General features: G+C 42.9%; 1 protein-coding gene across 1 annotated transcript in view; it reads right to left on the bottom strand.

The window, feature by feature from the left end:
* The window catches only part of LOC120879796 (cytochrome P450 3A24-like), a 36,706-nt gene extending 27,366 nt beyond the window's left edge, over nt 1-9,340 (bottom strand). The window contains exons 1-4 of the mRNA XM_040262805.1: nt 9,170-9,340; nt 4,972-5,065; nt 3,555-3,607; nt 1,144-1,243 (exon numbers count right to left, since the gene is read on the bottom strand). Coding sequence (XP_040118739.1) covers nt 1,144-1,243; nt 3,555-3,607; nt 4,972-5,065; nt 9,170-9,240 — 318 coding nt within the window. The 5' untranslated portion in view covers nt 9,241-9,340. The remainder of the gene's footprint in view (nt 1-1,143; nt 1,244-3,554; nt 3,608-4,971; nt 5,066-9,169) is intronic.
* Between the last annotated feature and the right edge of the window lie 9,961 nt (nt 9,341-19,301).

The following is a 19,301-nucleotide window of genomic DNA, read 5'->3' on the forward strand; positions in this document are numbered from 1 at the left end:
GGAAAGGGAAGAGATGGCAGGCAGGGGAAGGAGAGGGGAGGGAAGGGCCAGGAAAGGGAAAGGACTGACCAGTGCTTGTAGCCTTTCTCCCAATCAACTGATCAATTAGCCACCTTTAATTCAACACTCATGATGTTAAGGCGGTTGCATGAGCCCTACCCTACTGCCTCCAGCCCTACTAGAGCTGCCCAGTTAGTGCCACCACTGATGCTATAAGACCCAGGGTCCACACCAGCAGCCAATCTTTTTTGATGCGCCTGTGCAAAACACCATCAGAGGCCCCTGCAGATGCTCAGATGCCTAAAGCCAGTCCTTACGACTGTCACTCGACTGCACTGACACAGCTGCCGACAGCTAACCTCTGCAGCCACACACCTGCACACTGCCAGGCTCAAGCCTGAGCACAGCAATGAAGACCCAGCACAGCTAAAAATATAATAAATAAATATTAAAGAAATAAATTATTTTAAATGGATAGTCTTTCCATAAATGGTGCAGGAGCAAATCAGACATTTAGATGCCCCCCCCCAAAAAAACTTAACCTCACATGTTACATAGAAACTAATACAAAATGGATTATAGACTTAAAGGTAAAACAGTAAATGATTTAATGCTTAGGGACAAAATAGGAGAAAATCTGCAATGCCTAAGATATTTTGGACTTGACAACAAAGGCAAAATCCATAAAAGGGAAAACTGATAAATCTCTTATCAAAATTTAAAGAGCAGTATTTGCTATGCTAAAGATCCTGATAAGAGGAAAAAAGAAGCTACTTGCCGCAAATATAAAAAAACAGTAAGAAGGAACCTTGTAGGGATGGAACAGTTCTGTACATTGATTGTCGTGGTAGCTACAAAATCTACATCTAGGACTCATTTCATAGAGTAAAACATACACAAATGAGTGAGCATGAAACTGAAGAAATCACAATAAGCTTTGTGGATAGTATGAATGTCAATTTTCTGCTTTGAAATTGTAGTCTAATTAATCAGTGTATTGCCATTGGAGGAATCAGGACGAAAGGTACATGACATCTAGCCTCTCTGTGTTTTTCTCTTTTGACAATATCTTGTGAATTCATAACATATTTCAAAATGCATATCTAATAAGCAAATTGCAAATTTAAAAAAATGGATGCCTACCCTCCGGTTTGTGAAGACAGAATAACATTCTTTCACTAGTACTGTTTTGATCATGTCTGGATCTGTGATAACCAACAGAGGATATTTACCTTCAAAAATCCTGTGTAGGGAAAACAGAGCTGATTAAATTTAAGAAGCCATTTTCTGCAGCTGGAGCCATACCTAGAAGTCCAGATATTTATCTTAACATTACATAATCCACCCTTCTAAGATCATCATTAAAAGTACCATGAAAGCACTGCTAATTCTAGGTGGTAGGTATATGGGTATTTCCTATATCATTTTCCATAATTTTTATAGGCTTAATGTATTTCATTATCAAGAAGGAAGTTAGGTTAGTAAATAACTGAAGAAAGCAGATTATCTGATAATTTAAAAATAATTAAGGAGAGACCATCTACTTAGTCATTTTTGAAGATATACCCAAAGCATGAAAATGCATATAATATTAGATGAAAACTGTAGACACATCTATCATAAATATGTAACAATATATCTGCAAATGGAAGAAGATTTGGAATGCTCCACAACTGATAGTGAGATTATGAAAGATTTTCTTTTCTGTCCTATTTTCTAAAATTGGCTTATTGGTTTATATTTTTTAAGGAAAAAATTTAAATAGTGATCTCTCCTTGGTAGCATCAAGTTCAGGATAATTTGAACAAAAGGAAAAAGAGAATGAAAAAAATCAGAAAAGCATGTATAATTCATCTTTTAAATATTTTCTTTTCATTATATGGGTCCCATGGGCCTCAGGCTCCATGTAGATGACATCCATCACCAGCTTGGCAGGCCCACGTTTGACCCACCTATCACACAAAGCTGACTCCTCAGATGTGACACGTCACTGTTTGACCTGATCAGGATGTCCCTTCATGGGAATGGGCCACTGGAATGAAGTTTACTCTGAGTTATTTACTGTCTTCTGATATTTTGATTTCACTATCAATCACTTGCAATGGCTAGAACAGGTTGGAAGATTTTCTACATGTTCCCTATTCCTCCTTTAACTCCACAGGAGAATTTCAAATCATTTTGTGATCACATAAAAAATTGCAGAGAAACACTGCACTTACTTTTGCTCATTTCCAAAGGCTGTTATAAAACTCAGAGGGTGTAAGTGGGTGTCAAGAGCATTTAGTGCTGAAGCAGTGACAGGAGGGATTGAGGAGGCACTTAATCTGCTCTTCCACCTGACTGACCATATTACTTGGACGATTCCCTTCTTCCCATCACGGTTTTGCAACAACACTTGGGTGGAGAAGAGACAGTGGTTTCAGGTGACCCTTTATATTCATGATGTCACTCCCGTCTTAATAATTTCTCCACTAACAATCACAATTCAGATATTTGAACTCACTTCAGATCATAGTGATTCTGTGTACTGATGAGTGGGGTCAAACTCTATACAAGCTTTCCCAGGTGCTCCTCATATATCCAAGCACGAGAACCATTTTCTAAAAAGGGAAATGGGATCCACTATGAAAAAGAGACTGCATCCAGAGCTCATAAATACTGAATGTTGGCGGGGCAGTTGGAGCTGGGCCAGTAGTGTCCCAGTGCTATGTATTCTTTCCACTCAACCAGGTTGACATTTGGGGCAACTTGGCAGGTCCCTATGGTTTCTGAGGGCCTCATGAGAGAAGATGAAGAGGTCTGGACAGGTAGAGCCTCTGACATTTGCTGTTGGCAAAGAAGCACCACAAGACACTTCTCCCTCTGCTCTCAACCAAACCTCCAACAGCTCCTAAAGCCCACCTGACACACTCGGGTTAGATATATATAACCTACATCTCCTCAAAATCAGAGAAAAACAGTAGATAAAACAATCATTGAATACAATTCTACTGGAAAATCTTACCTGAAAATTAAAAAACAAACAAACAAACTCCAAACATGCAGAGAAAGTAAAAAGCTAAGCAAATACGATTTCCCATTATGTTAACCTATAACCCTCATCAATTTTTCCAAAAGGACATATTAAATCCAGAATTTAAATAAAGGATATTGTGTTAAATTAAAAGAGAATCATGTGGAAAGAGTCATAAGATACATTTATGAGCACATATTAGAATGTTCTGGGATAATGCATTTTATGCAACTAAAGGTAACCTAAGGAGAGAAAAATGGAAAAGGGGAGGAAGAGTGAGATCCTGGACAGAAAGTGATGCTAAGAGTCCCTCGGTCTCAAAGTCTGGAGAAATGTGATGACCTGTGATCCTCCAGGCCTGATTCAGACTGTGGACCTGGATACCTGTGGCCTCTAAGATCTCTGGTAGAATTAGCCTGCAAGCTTTACAGCAAATGACTTCATTCCAAGAAGCTCTGGACTGAGAGTGCCCTCCACACCACCAGGGGAGGGCAGGATTATTATAACAAGTGTGTCTGATGGAAGTTTTCAGAATACTCACCCCCACATTTTCCCATACTTTTTAAAACATTCTTCATCAAATTCACAAACACCCTATAAGGAAAAATAATATTATATTATTAATATCCTGTACTGAACCCTATCTCTAATTCACAAAACTACTATTTTTCACTGGCAGTTGGAGGGAAGTTCTTATTCGCAAATGTCTTAAGGGAAAGGAGAGAAAATAGAGGAGATATTTGTAACTGACAATTTAAAACCACTCTTGAATTTTCTTTGAATATTATAGATACTAAACACTTACCCCTGACAGTGAATACTAATTACTCCTTGTCTTCTGAAGGCTTTTTGCTTGTGCATGTGTTGTCTAAAATCTCTTAATCTCTAATCCACCATGGACATGTGACAAAACTGGAAATGAGGGAAGTAAGCGTTTCCCACACACACTTTCATCTCCTAGTTTAACAGCCTTTTCATTTATCTCATGAGCTCTTTCTAGAATTTCAGCAGAATAAGGAAGTTAAAGCACCAGTAATGTTTTCTAATCTCGCAGATTTAAAAGACATCTAAGGGGTGTGTGTTCCATGAGAAAGTGAGTGAGTGAAACTCACCTTCTAGTTTTCCAGCTCAACACAGAAAAGATGGAGCGATGCCACAAATATATAAAGAACAGTGCGTTTTAAACACCTGGCCTGAGGTTTTACTTCTGTAACTTAAAAAAAGCCTGTCCCTAAGTTTCTATCATGATATTTAATGCTTTAACAAGTAAATGAAGGTCTCAGAACTGTGGGTTGGGGTGCATCTACTAAGGAGTTCACCTGGGAAAGGTGGAGAGGAAATTACTGCTTCTTCAGCTGGAAAAATGTTCAGGAAATTCTGAGGCAGTAATGAGAAGACCTCAGTTGGGAGAATCAGGATCTGAGAAACAAGCCTCATGTCTGCAGGACAGGAAATCTGAGCCAGAGAGCAGCCGGCACACAGGGCTCTGCCCCTGCACATCTGAACACAGTTCATGACCTTCAGTTCAGGGGCAGGGCCCTGGGGAGGCATCAGAGTGGAATGAATATCAGAATTCACAGTCCATCTGCCACCTGGTACATTCCTTTCAGTTAAATTAAACTTCTAATAATTTTGTCAAATCAAATCCTTTCTAGTGATTTTTGTATATGTGATTCTGCCTTATTTTTAAAAACCTCCACAACTTATTTACTGGTTAAATATCTGAAGTAAATAGACAACCTTGCCTCAGTTATACTCATTCCCTGCTCAAATTCATCCATGAGTTGCCTGCTTTGAAGGCATAGAAAAGAAGAAAGCTTTTGTTCCATTTTTCTTACCCCAAAAGATGTCATGTGTAGCAAGAGATAGAGCAGAAAATGCAAAAAAAAAAAAAAAAAGAAAGAAAGAAAGAAAGAAAGAAAAAAAAAACTGCAGGCGGGACATCAAACAACACACACCTTTCGGTAGGACAAAATGTTTCCAAAAAGAGGCAGAGGTCTTGGGCCAGGAACCCCCAGCTTCTTAAATAGTCCATGTGAATAAGTTCCATATCTATAAAGTGAAAGAGAAAATCCAGGTCAGGGATTGTGGAATAAGTGCTGGAGCTGGCTAGTCAGTGATTCAGAACTGGAACCATCAGCCTAGAGAAGTAACATGTAGGCAATAAATACCAGCAATTCCAAAAGCAATAATTACTTTCATTCATCTTCTTTCCCTCCTCCATAGTGAGGCCATAAATAGCAGCTGAAATCTTGATGGTCCCAATCCTAGAGTGGATGCTTGATAAATGTTTATAATTTTGGAGCTCCTGAGAGGTTTATGCTATAATTCCTCCAAAAAAAATCATTCATATGTATTTAGTAAGTTGATTCTTCCATGGTTTAGAGATTCTCATTCTAGATACAAAGGGAAACTTTCTCTTTCTGTATCAAACCTGAGATTTTGGTTTTCTGCATCCACCCAATGACAGAGTTCCTAGGCTCTGCCTTGGCCTTGTTCTCATCCTTCTCCTTTCCTCTGATGTTTTCTTGTTTAGTCACTCAGTCACTTCCGACTCATTGTGACCCTATGGACTGCAACATGCCAGGCTTCCCTGTCCTTCACTGTCTCCTGGAGTGTGCTCAAACCCATGTTCATTAAGTCAGTGATGCTATCCAACTATCTCATCCTCTGTGCCCTCTTCTCCTGTCCTCAATCTTTTCCAGCATCAGGTTCTTTTCGAATGAGTAAGCTCTTCCCACCAAGTGGCCAATGTATCAGAGCTCCCTCCATGATCTGACCTCATTTTAAGATCTGATTCTTCTTAATTCTGTCTTCAAGAGCAGGATTTAAAGCAAGCACAGTGTTCCTGTCTGTAGAATGAAAACTGCGTTCAAGGCTTCCATTGCCATCATAGAAATTGAGCACCTTTCAGCTACACTCATGGCTCTGTGTTCAATTTGGTTTACTTGAACTACAAATAAGTTGTAGTGATTGACTCTTTTGTTCCCTGAAACTGTATAAATGAATCAATGACTAAAGGATCTATCTCCAGACCACTCCCCAACTCATGGCATCAGGTCCTCCAACCACCTGCTAAGCCCAGTGCCTGATTTACATTCGTTTTTCTAAATCACAAAGCCTCTGCACTCCAACTGTCTTAAAAACCAATCAAGCTGGTGCTCCCTATCGCAGGCCTGCCTGAAGGTTATCCTTCATGTATTATGTGTGCAAGCCCACAACTCCAGGGTCTAGATCTTTGCAAGTCTGCTCATTCTGGTGTTGCTGAGAGATGACAAAGTGCAGGAAAAGAGAGGCTGAAGGAAGAGACTGCCATCTATGGTTTAAATGTGAACCTGCTAGGCCTCTGAGGCTAACTCTGTAGAGTTAAATTAGTAAGGTATGGTTGAAAACATGCTGTGTGTGTTCATAATGCCCTACAGGCACTTTCAGCAAAGAGATATCGGGGTTCCCAGTCTTCTGTTACCTTCCCATGTAGAGCAAAAGATACTTTGTGTGACAAAAAATGAGTGACCATAAAAAACTTCAGAATATTAAATGAAGATCTTGTCTCTCCTTTTTGGAAGGTAACCTTTAAGGTAGCACAGGTTCAAATTTCTGCACAAATCCAGCAATTTTACAATATGTGATAAGAGAAACCCCCAAAATTTCATGGACAGACCTATGCTGGAAGCGCACACAGAGGTACCTTGACCAAGCGCAGTTGGCTTATCTCTCTCTCCTCCAGAGCAAGTGGTGAAGGTGTGGGCACGAACTGCCACAAAAGGGGTGGCCTCGACTATTTCCACCCCAGTTGCTTCCCCTTTTGTTTGTCTTCCTTTCCTGTTTCTCTTCACAAACAGGGCAAGTCAACTTCTGCTTCTGAACCTTCAGTGTGCTACATGAACTCAAAAGTGATGCCAAGCAATTGAGTAACCATGTTGGCAACACTGGTCCCACAGAGAGCTCTGGTCTAGTGTCTAAACTCACATGGTTCCACCAAGGCAGCAGGTGGACTGAGTGAATTATTTGGCTTCTTTCTAGCTCTTCACTTTTTGGTTCATGCAATAATGCTATTTTGGGTAAGAAGGAAGGGGCTAAAGATAAAGCCAACATTTTTATAGCCTTTACATTGTGTTGGCATAACAAGAGCATTGCCTGCAGCGGCTGATTCCTGGCTGCACCAGTACCTTCTCAGACTACAGGGATGTTTGCCTGGTGGGGACACTAGCTAGTACCAGCCCCACTGTCAGACGGACCACACACAGTGTGACTGAGATTGTGTCTTCACCCCAGGCTTCAAGCAGATGTGATAGCAACCCTGCTGACCTCCTGTGGAACTGGGTCTGAGAATCTCTGGGAGGAGGGGGAGTGGGCTCTGCTCTGAGGAAAGAGGAATATTCTCCCCTCCATCCCAATCTCTTTCTGGATCCCTCTCATATTATCACCGGCTCCCAGGCCTGTATACTCATCTGCCCTGAAGATTAAAATAGCTTGCTGGACATGTATATTTAAAAAGATATATCACAGGAATATTTTACTACACTAGATTCATATTCAAGGCATTATTCTAGAGGGTGAATTTATTTACATACCTTTCTAGGTATTGGACAACAGTCCTCGTTTATCCTTCAGGGAAGAAACACATGCTGGAAATACTCATATCAATTTTTAAAATCTAGTCCTAAATAGAATGAAATTAAACTGTTCCACATAATTTTATAATATCAGACAGAAAATATATTGCTGCAATACCTTAATTTCCTAATATTTCTTTCAAGTAATTAAAATGAGGTTAATATTACCCACGTTCATGTCATCATGATTCCCTACACTTAGTGAAAATGAAATTGACAGAATCCAAATGTGATTTGTAGGGGTATCTCTAATCACTCATTGGAAGTAACTCCTGTCCCAACCTAATGCATGATAACAGAATCTCAACATTGAAAGGAAATTTTCTGCTAGATGGTTTTGATTCAACCTCCTGTGCCATACTTATTAGAGAAAAATCACTTAAAATCCAAACTGGACTCGGGCTTGTGCCTCTTGTAGGCTTCAGTTCAGTTCAGTCGCTCAGTCGTGTCTGACTCTTTGCGACCCTATGAATCGCAGCACGCCAGACTTCCCTGTCCATCACCAACTCCCAGAGTTCACTCAGACTCACATCCATCGAGTCAGTGATGCCATCCAGCCATCTCATCCTCTGTCGTCCCCTTCTCCTCCTGCCCCCAATCCCTCCCAGCATCAGAGTCTTTTCCAATGAGTCAACTCTTCGCATGAGGTGGCCAAAGTACTGGAGTTTCAGCTTTAGCATCAGTCCTTCCAAAGAAATCCCAGGGCTGATCTCTTCAGAATGGACTTGTAGGCTTAGTAGATTTCAAATCACAGGGAAAATAAATTTGTACACCGATTCTAACTCATCCAGAGATTGAAAGAAAAGGTGAAAAAAATGAATATAATTTCAAAGTTTCTACAAACTCTCCTCCAATCTTAAGCTTTCTCATTTGGAAACTAGATAATTTCTGCAGAGTATAGGGTGCAGGAATTGAGTCTTAGGAATGGATGCCCTGAGGAGGGGCTCTGAAAAGGAGGAGGGATGAGTATGAAAAAAAGGGTGCTCGGTCTCAGGCCTCCAAACAAAGTCAGAGTGTACCCGGTGCCTTGTGTAAATGACACCTGGAAAGAGGGTCCGGAGCAGGAACTCCTGAGTGACAAAGGGGCCAAACATTCCTCATGATTCTTGCAGCAGGTACAGAATCCAAGTTGGAGAGAATGAAACAAAAACCCACATTGCTTCTTGCCTCCAGGATTCCCAGCCATGGGAATCAGTGAGGATTATGCTGTACATGGGCCAGTTGTTTTTAATTTGCCTTTGATGGACTCTGGTTGACTAGTTTAGACCCATGCAAACTGGTAGTCAATCAGAGGGTCATTCTCAGGAGCAAATAATGTCACAAACCCTCCTAACTATGCTAACAGCAACTTGGGAGTAAAGCTAACTCCTTCAACAGATGTGGGTAAGATCAATAATAACTCATTTGGTGCCCACAGCACCTGATGCTTGAGCAATTCTCTTCCATTTACTTTGAACTTTAAAAAACTAAGGGAACCCCCTTTCCTGCTTAGCACCCCAAGATCCAGGTTACAGAGGAGATGAGCTTGATGGTTACTCACACATAGAGTAGCACCAGGCAGGTAGCCAGGAGAACCCAGGTTTCCAGGGAAAAGCTTGGGATTAGCTCCATGGCCACTTTCTTGGCGATTCCCTCCTCTGAGTTTCCTTTCAGCTGTGTGTGCTGCCCTCTGCCTGCCTCTGAGTGTGGAGCTTCTGTTCACTTCAGGTGGAGATTCAGTGCGGTTGGGAGATTTATGTGCTGAGAAAGGAGGCGGAGCTGGAGCTGCAACCAACCGAAAGGCCACCTGCGCTCCACCTGCAGGAGCCCTGTCCGCCTTGGTAGTTGGCCGAGCATCACACACATTACAGTTTGACCTCCCTTGAGTTCATATTCTGTAGGAAATCAATAAACAACTCAATCAATGTTAGCAGCAAGCCCAAAGGTTGCAGAAACTCAAATAAAGCCACTGGCTTTAATTTTCCTCTAAACTGCCCCATCTCTATGGTTGCCTGCAGTCCAAAATGTTTGAACTCCTTCAAACAAGATGGTGGTGGTGGTTTAGTTGCTAACTCATGTCCCACTCTTTTCGACCCCATGGAAGCAGCCTAACAGGCTCCTCTGTCCATGGGATTTCCCAGGCAAGAATACTGGAGTCAGGCGCCATCTCCTCCTCCACAGAGTCAAACGAGATAGCTGTGCTGATTGTTACTCATACAATTCTTTCTTCTGCCTAGAAATGTTCCTGTGTCCCTTGTAGGCTCTTAATTATCCTTCCAAATAAAGCTCAGACAGAACATCTGTGCTAGAGATTTCCCAAACCAGCCTCCTTGAGCAGATATAACCATTTCCTCCTCTGGGGAACTGTCCCCTGCACACAATCCTACTATCTCCCACACCACAGTCAGTTTCCACACCTAGTCCTCTCGGTGGATCAAGAGCTTGGGCACATGCTGGATACTAGGCACAGTCATGTCCCAGGTACCCAGCAGACTGCTTTCTGCAGAGTGCGCATCCGGAAAGGTAGACGGACTGAATTGGTAGAGGTAAGACCACTGGGCACCTGTGTGCCCTCTCCCTGTGGCTCTTTGGTGGCCATGCCATCTTCCTGACTTGTTGACACACCAAGAGGGCCTGGCTGGGTCTTGGTCACTGTCTCTGTATTTTTGGGAGGATCCACCAGGATCCTGTTGACAAGAGGGCCCCAGAAGGAGAGGCAGGACATGGAGGAGAGGGTGATGGCTGCACCAACGGTATCAATTCAGGCTCATTCCTGTCCCACCCTCAGAGTATCCTGCAAGTCAGATTCTAGATCAAAGAATGCTCCCCTCTCTCTGGAAAGGCTGCAATCCAAGATCAAAGGGTGTCAAGAGAGAGAAAAAAGCAGCCCAATGGCCAAGAGGACCCCAACATCCTTAGCCACCAGTGACCTGGCACGTACAGCAACAGGACTCCAAAAATATCACATGAGGGCATGTTATCTCTAGGGTACGTGGGATGTTGATGGGTCAGAGCAGATGGGTTCCCACTTCTGGACACATAGAGCATTTGGGGGATTCCCAAGTGGCACTGGAGGTAAAAGAAAAAAAACCCACTTGCCAATGTAGGAGACCTGAGACACAGGTTCAATCCCTAGAATAGAAAGATCCCCTGGAGGAGGAAATGGCAATCAGCTCTAGTGTTCTTGCCTGGAGAAATCCATGGCAGAGGAACCTGGAGGGCTACAGTCCACAGCATCGCAGAGTTGGACACGACTGAGGCAACTTAGCATGCACAGACAGGGAATTTTTATTGGGTAACAAGGAGCTGATACTGAGGAGGCCTATAGCAGCAGTTGGTATCACCTGCTGGTAGGCCACCCCTGTGCACTTAAATCACTTCAATCATATCTGACTCTGTGACCCATGGGCTATAGACTTCCAGGCTCCTCTGCCCATGGGATTCTCCAGGCAAGGATACTGGAGTGGGTTGCCATGCCCTCCTCCAGGGGATTTTCCCAATGCAGGGATCGAACCAGCATCTTTTATGTCTCCTGCCATGACAGACAAGTTCTTGACTACTAGGGGCACCTGGGAAGCCCAGGCCTCCCTCTACCCTTGCGGAATTCCTGATGGGAGCAGGATGAGGGCTGAGCATCAAGAAATTACATTGGCTCATTATCAATACTTTAAACCATGTCCTGTGTCTGCGAGACCTGAATAGCCATGGATTATGTGAAAAACAAAACCTCAAATGTTCTTAAAACTTAATAGAAACACAAGACGTGTGTTTGTGCACTTCCTTCTCCCTTTATCCTGTCTCACTTTCACTCCTTTGCAGAAAGTGATACTCATCTCTTGCAACCTCTAGGGTCAGGTAGGGGGGTGTTCTTTATGATGCACACACATCTTACCATGAAGAAACACACACACATGTCCCTCAATCTGGCCTGAGAGTTCCCTGCCTGTCCCATACTGGCCAGAGTGGGTGGAAGTCTCATTAGTGAAATGCAGTAAGTCCAAACTACCTCTCCTGCACTCTTTTATTTCCTTGGGAGCTTCTCATGGAGCATGAAGTTTCTACCATCAGAGTCTGTCATCTTAGGGTTCACTTCTTCCAGGAGGCCTCTGCTAAAATCCACAATTCCAATGAGAATTGAAATGTTTGAACACATTTATCTGTCCATTGCTTCAAGCCAAGTGAGTTGATTCAGGAGCCAGTATTGTGTGTGGGCTAGAAGCGATAGAGTCCCCTCCCTGGGGAGCAGCCTCTGGGTGGAGGGAGTGAGACACACAACCAAGATCAGTATGGGGCATACCTCTGGAATCCTTGGGGAAATGGAGCCCTAGAGAGAGGCAGCAAAGAAGAGAAATGGATGGAAGCTTGAGTACCAACAAAAGACAGACTTGGGAAGCTAGAAGATGATCTTCAAGGAAAGTCAGAAAGTCCAAGGAATTTTGATACATTTCTGCTCCCTTTTGGTACCTTCCTTGGGTACCTTTGGGGCTTCCCCGGTGGCTCAACCATAAACAAGCTGCCTCCAATGCAAGGAGACCCAGGCTCGATCCCTGGGTCAGGAAGGCCCCCTGGAGAAGGGAATGGCTACCCACTCCAGCATTCCTGCCTGGATGATCCCATGGCCAGAGGAGCCTGATGGACTACTGCCGAGGTGCTGCAAAGAGTGGGGCATGATTGAATGATTAAGCACACGCACACATGGCATAGTTTTAAGGAGGGTCGTGCTGCAACCCTCCAGTTACAGATAGAGGAACTGAGGCTTAGTGACTGCAAGTGGCTTCCCAACAGCTATGGATCAAAACGTGTTATAAATAATATGAAGAAAGATGGCGAGTCTTCTGCTCTGAAATGCCAATATTCAGCGTTTGCTGTTTCATGATGAGAGTGACTGTGTGAAATAGTGAGACTCAAGGCTGAAGCAGCACACTGGTCAAAATTCTGGCTCTATCTCCATGTCTACCCCTGCCCAGGGGCTCCCCCATGGGTCTGCAGACCCCGGACTTCATGTCACCTCAGCAGGAACAAGGACAGGTGCTTGTCCTGAGGACCCACTTGTCTATATTCTCCACTGAGAGGAACACAAAATACATCCCCCATGAAGAGATTACCATGTCATCTAATAACTACTGACAACTTAATTCATTCAGCTAAACCCACAGCCTTTCTTATTCTTCTTGGAAACAAAATCCTTGTGGAAACTACATACTTTCACCTTCCTCCAAAACATATGCCAATATGATGGTTTTCTCACTAAGCCTTACATGCCATCACCTTCCCAATTCACCTCAGGGCCTGGTCCAGCTGGTTGGAATCTCTCTAGTGTCAATAGTCTAGTCAAGTCCTGGGGAAAATGTGTAGCCAGAGCCACGTCCTAGCAAAGGCAAATGGCCTTGTTCTGCAAGGGGAAATAACAAAAGGCATGATCTTTGTGCCCTTCGTTCCACAGCCAGACACAACTGACTTGAAAAATCTCATATACGAAGACTGTGAAGGAAGACGTGCCTGAAGAGCGCCCCACACCTCACGTCTCTCATCTGTCGTTTGTGCACCGACGGCCTCGGCAGGGTCAAAGCTCTACCCCATGTGCTTCATGTACAGATGTGACTAAGAGCCAGATATTACTCAGGTGGAAGATAGAAATAGACAATTATAGTACTGCCAAGGTAAACTAATTATACATGTTTTGAAAACACAGTGTCCTCATCAATGATACGTGGCTTATCTTTTCAGACCTTAGCATTCAGTCAGAGATGGAAATCAAAGAACGCTCATGGAATTGGGCATTAGGCTCAGATATCAGGAGAGGTGAGCAGGGTGTCAGAGACTCAGTGATGCAAGAGGCCCTGTCAGTCTGCTATTCCTCTCCTTTTAGAGGTGACTCCTCTTCTGGGAAGCCTGTCCACTGGCTGAGAGAATTACTCGCAGTATGGGGAGGCCATGTTGCTCTGGAATGATGTGTGTGTTAGATTCCAATTTCACAGATCATGGATCTGTGACCAGAGCACTGCCCAAACACAGAGACAACGTGAGGGCCCCTAGCAAGCCAGTCAGTAGGGGCTGGGGTGAGGTACAGGGATGTTCTTTCTGACCCACACACATCCCATCATGAAGAAACACACACTCATGCCCTTAAGCAGATGCACTTTCCTGGACTTCACAGCAAAGGGATGAGAAGGACCTCATGGCTGCTCACTTTCGACTCCCTTCCTGAGTTTCTCTTTCTTGATAAATGAATCACTAACATTTCTACTGCACAGTACACCTTAGAAATTTCTTTCAGGAAAAGGAAAGTGAAGTCACTCTGTTGCGTCTGACTCTTTGAGACCCCATGGACTGTAGCCTGCCAGGCTCCTCCATCCATGGGATTTTCCAGGCAAGAATACTGGAGTGGGTGCCATGTCCTTCTCCAGGGGATCCTCCCAAACCAGGAATCGAACCCTGGTCTCCCACACTGCAAGCAGACTCTTTATGGTCTGAGCCACCAGGGAAGCCAAGAAAGTTCTTTCACACCTCTCTGAATTGATTTCCCCAAAACTCTGAGATAAGCAGTCCTGGGGTTGATTCCCACTTTACAGATGTAAAAACAGAAGCTCAGGGTGGGGAAGAATCTTGCCCAAACATTAAACCATGAATGCAGGGCATGGAGCTAGATTTCATAATTCTAAATTGTGCCAGAGACATGCTTGCCTGGATTCCAAGAGGCCTCCTGAAATAATCTGGCAGGTTGTGTCAACCTCTTATGGGATAAATATCTCCTTCCACACTATCCATCATGCTACTATTCCTGTAGTAAGTGCTAAAGCTGTTCGTGGCCACAAAAAAATAGAGCACCAGACTAAATTTTATGTATTCATGAACTCATGGTGTCAGCAGATAAAGGATGCTGCAAATAGTCCTGACGTGTCACAATCAGAATCATCTGGGTTTCCAAGAAAGCAGGAAGTAAACGATGAATGAAACCAAGGAGTGAAAGAGGAATCAGAGGAAGGGGACAAGTTTCAGAAGACCACAATGAGGGAATTAATGACACAGGAGGTGTAAAATTGGGGAAAAGATGAGCATCACAGATTAGCTGCAAAAGAGGAGCAAAGTGTTGGCTGTCTCTCCTAATCAGTGCAGCAACCTGCTAAGGAGTCTTATCCAACCCTAGACTGGCCTCACCCGGGAAATTCCCTACTTTGCCACCAGACAGAGGCTGGTAAAACATGAGTCATGCATCATTCCTCTGTTGCTCAAATCTCTCCAACCACTTCCATCATCCACAGAATTAAACCCAAATGTCGTGGGACAGCAATTCAAGACCCACGTTGGACGTGTAGGTTACTTTCATATCTTGGTTATTATAAACAGTGCTGCATTGAGCATAGCGGCACATATTCAAAGTAGCCCTTGCTTGAGATAAATGGCCAGAGGTAGAACTGCTGGATTTTATGGTAGCTCTCTTTCGGCTTTTTGAGGAATCTCCATGCTGTCTTCTGCTGCGGCTGCACCAAGTTACATTCCCAGCAACAGTGCAGGAAAGTTCCCCTTTCTCCACATCATCACCCATATTTGTTGTTTCTTGTCTCCTTGATGATTTGTCACTTGGATGGGTGTGAGGTGGTGTCTCATTAAGGGTTTGACTTGCATTTCCCGATTATGAGTGACTCTGAAAATATTTTCACGTGCATGTTGCAATCTGTACACCATCTTTAAAATGTCTATTCAGGTTTTCTGCCCACTTTTTAAATCAAGTATTTGGTTTTTAAACATTGACCTAGGGCATTATGCTAAGTGAAATAAGTCAGATTGAAAAAAAACAATTACTGTATACTTTCATCTATTTGTTGTTTCAGAAGACCACAAGGAAGGGAATTAATTAATTAATTAAGTCGCTCAGTCATGTCCAACGCTTTGCAACCTCATGGACTGCGGCACGCCAGGCTCCCCTGTTCTTCACCATCTCCTGGAGCTTGTCAAACTCATGTCCACTGAGTCAGTGATGCCATACAACCATCTCGTCCTCTGTCATCCCCATCTCCTCCTGTCTACATCTTTCTCAGCCTCAGGGTCTTTTCTAATGAGTCGGCTCATTGAATCAGGTGGACAAACTATTGGAGCTTCAGCTTCAGCATCAATCCTTCTAATGAATATTCACAGACCAAATATGTAAAGAGAATTAGAGGTACAAACTTCCAGATTGAAAATACATAAGTCCCTGGGCTGTAATGTTCACATAGAGAATATAGTCAATAATACAGTCACAAATGTACATGGTGACAGATGCTTGCTGGTCTTACTGAGGTGATGAAATTGTAATGTATTACAATATGGAATCACTATGTTGTATACCTGAAACTAATATAACATTTATGGAATTTTGTACCTCTTAATTCCCTTCACCTATTTTCTTTGTCCCTCAACCCTCCTCCCCTGTGGCAACCACCTATTTGCTTTCTGTATGCCTGAAACAAACACAACATTATATGTTAATAGATAGGGAAACAATGGAAACAAGTGACAGACTTCATTTTCTTGGGCTCCAAAATCACGGCAGATAGTGACTGCAGATATGAAATTAAAAGATGCTTGCTTCTTGGAAGAAGAGCTATGATAAACCTAGACAGTGTATTAAAAAGCATAGACATTACTTTGCCAACAAAGGTCCATATAGTCAAAGCTATGGTTTTTCCAGTAGTCATGTATGGAAGAATTGATCCTTTTCAACTGTGGTGCTAGAGAAGACTCCTGAGAGTCCCTTGGACTGTAAGGAGATCAAACCAGTCAATAATAAAGGAAATCAACCCTCAATATTCATTGGAAGGACTGACACTGAAATTGGAGCCCCAATACTTTGGCCACCTGATAAGAAGAGTTGACTCATTAGAAAATACCAAAAATACCCTAATGCTGGGAAAGATTGAAGGCAGGAGGAGAAGTGGGTGACAGAGGATGAGATGGTTTGATGGCATCACCGACTAAATGGACATGAGTTTAAGCAAGCTCCAGGAGTTCATGATGGACAGGGAAGTCTGGCGTTCGGCAGTTCATGAGGTTGTAAAGAGTCAGACGTGACTGAGCAACTGATCAGAAACAATGTTAATTAGAACTCAATTTCTTAAAATAATTTAAAAATAAATTAATAAACAAAAGGTGAAAAAAGACCTGTGTGCATCTGGCCACAGCTGACTTCTACAGTCTTGTCTCAGTCCACGTCCAGTGTAAACATGATGTTTTAAGAAAATGGTATGATGTGCCATACCCAAGCTCCTCAGATGACTGGGTTTTTTTTTTTTTTTTTTTTGAGTCCACAACTGTTCTTTCATCTGGAATGGATCCAATCCATTTTCCATCTGGTGAATTCCTGGACTTCCTCTGGGAGTCAGCCAGGGCACCATCTTCCCCACTGACCCTTGTCCTTAACAGGTAGGTGGTGGGGAGGGTCCCACTTCTACATGATCCCAGTTCTCATGTAGAAACAGTGACTATCAGACCATGAGATTCATTATAATTCAAATGCAGGGGAATGTTAAAAACTACATATGCCAAAAAAAAAAAAAAAAATACATATGCCTGGGCCCACCTGAATACCTGAAATTGATAGGTTGAAGTAAAACTCAAGAAAAATCTTATCTATGAATTCAATTGTTGCTAAGAATTGTAGAAAATATTAGTTGAAACATTAAAAGCAATAGGTTGGCTCCTAGGGAAACATAATTGACCAACACCAGCCGAACAGAAATATAAAGTTAAATAGTCCCAAAACTCCTTTAAAAATAAGTGGAAGTTACCTTCCCACAAAGAAAAATCACATCCAGATAGCTTTATGGTAACCTTCAAGGAAAACGTATATCTTAGCCTGCTTTCCCAAGAAAGGAGAGCCTGAAATGCAGGCTTCCATGCTACTATCTTCTGGGGAATTTGATCCAGGGGAGGAAGAGTGAAGGAAAATAGGAACAAAGCAAGAAAGGAGAATCAATACAAGATTCATTAACCAACCTGGTCAACACTTCGTGTCAAAAGTAACCAAATCTTTGATCCACTGACCATCTTCTGAGAGGCCATATGACCACTCAGAAGATGCAGCCCATCCAAGGGAAGGAAGGGGGAAGAGGGTATTCACTGGTTTCCCTCTCCCTTTGGGAAAATGTTCCTCCTACAGAAAAGTAATTCTCTAAAACTTCTGTATTACAGAAGAATTGGTAGTTTGAGAGGCACAGTCAGGCTTCACTGCACAAATTCAGTTGGAATCCATATAAAGATGGCCCCTGTAGTGTGGCAGGGCCAGAGACCAGGGCATGTACACTAGTTCTCTATGCTGTCTAGCAGATTATTCCCAAATACAACCCCTTGAAACAACAAGCATTGACTGTTTCACAGCTCCTTGGGCTGGGAGTCCAGGTGTGGCTTACCTGGGTATCTCTGGCTCAAGCTCTCTCCTGCTATCAGGCTGGGCTGCCTCTCATCCAAAGTCTCACTGGGGAAGGACCCACTTTCAGGTCCCCCAGGTGGTCTGGCAGGGTTCAGATCCTCACAAGCTCGAGGATTCAGTTCCTCACTGGCTGTGGCCCAGAAGCCCCTCAGATCTCTGCCACCAGGGTCTCTCCACAGAGCAGCTCACAACGTGGCAGTTGCTTCCCCCAGAGTGAGGGAGTGAGAGGGGGCACCCAATTAATATTTTACTCATTAGAAGCAAGTCATCTATCGCAGCCTCACCAGTGGGAGGGGGTTAAATGGGGCATAAGTGCTAGCAGGCAGAGCCATTGGTGGCCAACTGAGAGGATGCCATCGCAGAGGTGAAACTAAGATTCTGAGTTGTCATATAAAATCAATCCAATCATGCCCAGCTCACTCTATGAGGACAGTATGAACTTGATCCAAATAGGATAAAAATGGGACAAGAAAGAAAGACTGCATTTCAGTCTCATTCATGAGACAGTCTCACTCACTTACCTGAGCAAAACAAAGCCAGTCAAGTCCAGCAACAATGATACACCATGACCAAGTTGGATTTTACCCTGGAACTCAAGGGTGATTAACAGAGAATTAATATTAGTTATCAGGTTAATTGATTAAAAGAAAAAAGTCTTATCCCAATAGCTTCAGAAAATGCATTTGTTAATATTTAATATATCATTTATGATAGAAGAAGAATGCAAACTACTATAGCAAGGAATTTCCTTAATGTGATAAAAGTATCTACCAACATCACCTAAGAAAACATCATTCATAGTATAAAAGCATTATCTGCTTATGCTATTTTACCACAAGCACATACAGCCTTTTCAAAAGTTGTAACACTCTTTAAGTATATAAACTCCCATCAATTAATTTTATGCTGGAAACAAAAAGAATGTCATTACTTGTTTTTGTCAGATACCCAGCTTGTGGGTCCCAGATGAACAATTGAAAACATCACTGAATAAATTAAATATTTTTGACCATTTGAGGCTGTTTGAACTGACCAACATGGGTTCATTCAGTGGGTTCATTCAACTGAGATCAACTAGGTTCAAATGCTGAGTTCTTCACCTTTAGTTACAACATCAGCTCCTGTGATAATCAGAGGGAAAAAATAAACCAAATCCCCAGAAAATAAACAAATCCTCATTACTGCATGCAGTTCCAAGAGATTTCTAAGTAGATAAGTCACCATGTGCCTACCAAGTCAAGTGACTTTTTCCAGGGGCCCGGCCCAGCCAATTCAAGCCCACACC

This window comes from Oryx dammah, unplaced genomic scaffold (genome assembly GCF_014754425.2).
Source record: "Oryx dammah isolate SB20612 unplaced genomic scaffold, SCBI_Odam_1.1 HiC_scaffold_2, whole genome shotgun sequence".
NCBI classification, from domain to species: domain Eukaryota; kingdom Metazoa; phylum Chordata; class Mammalia; order Artiodactyla; family Bovidae; genus Oryx; species Oryx dammah.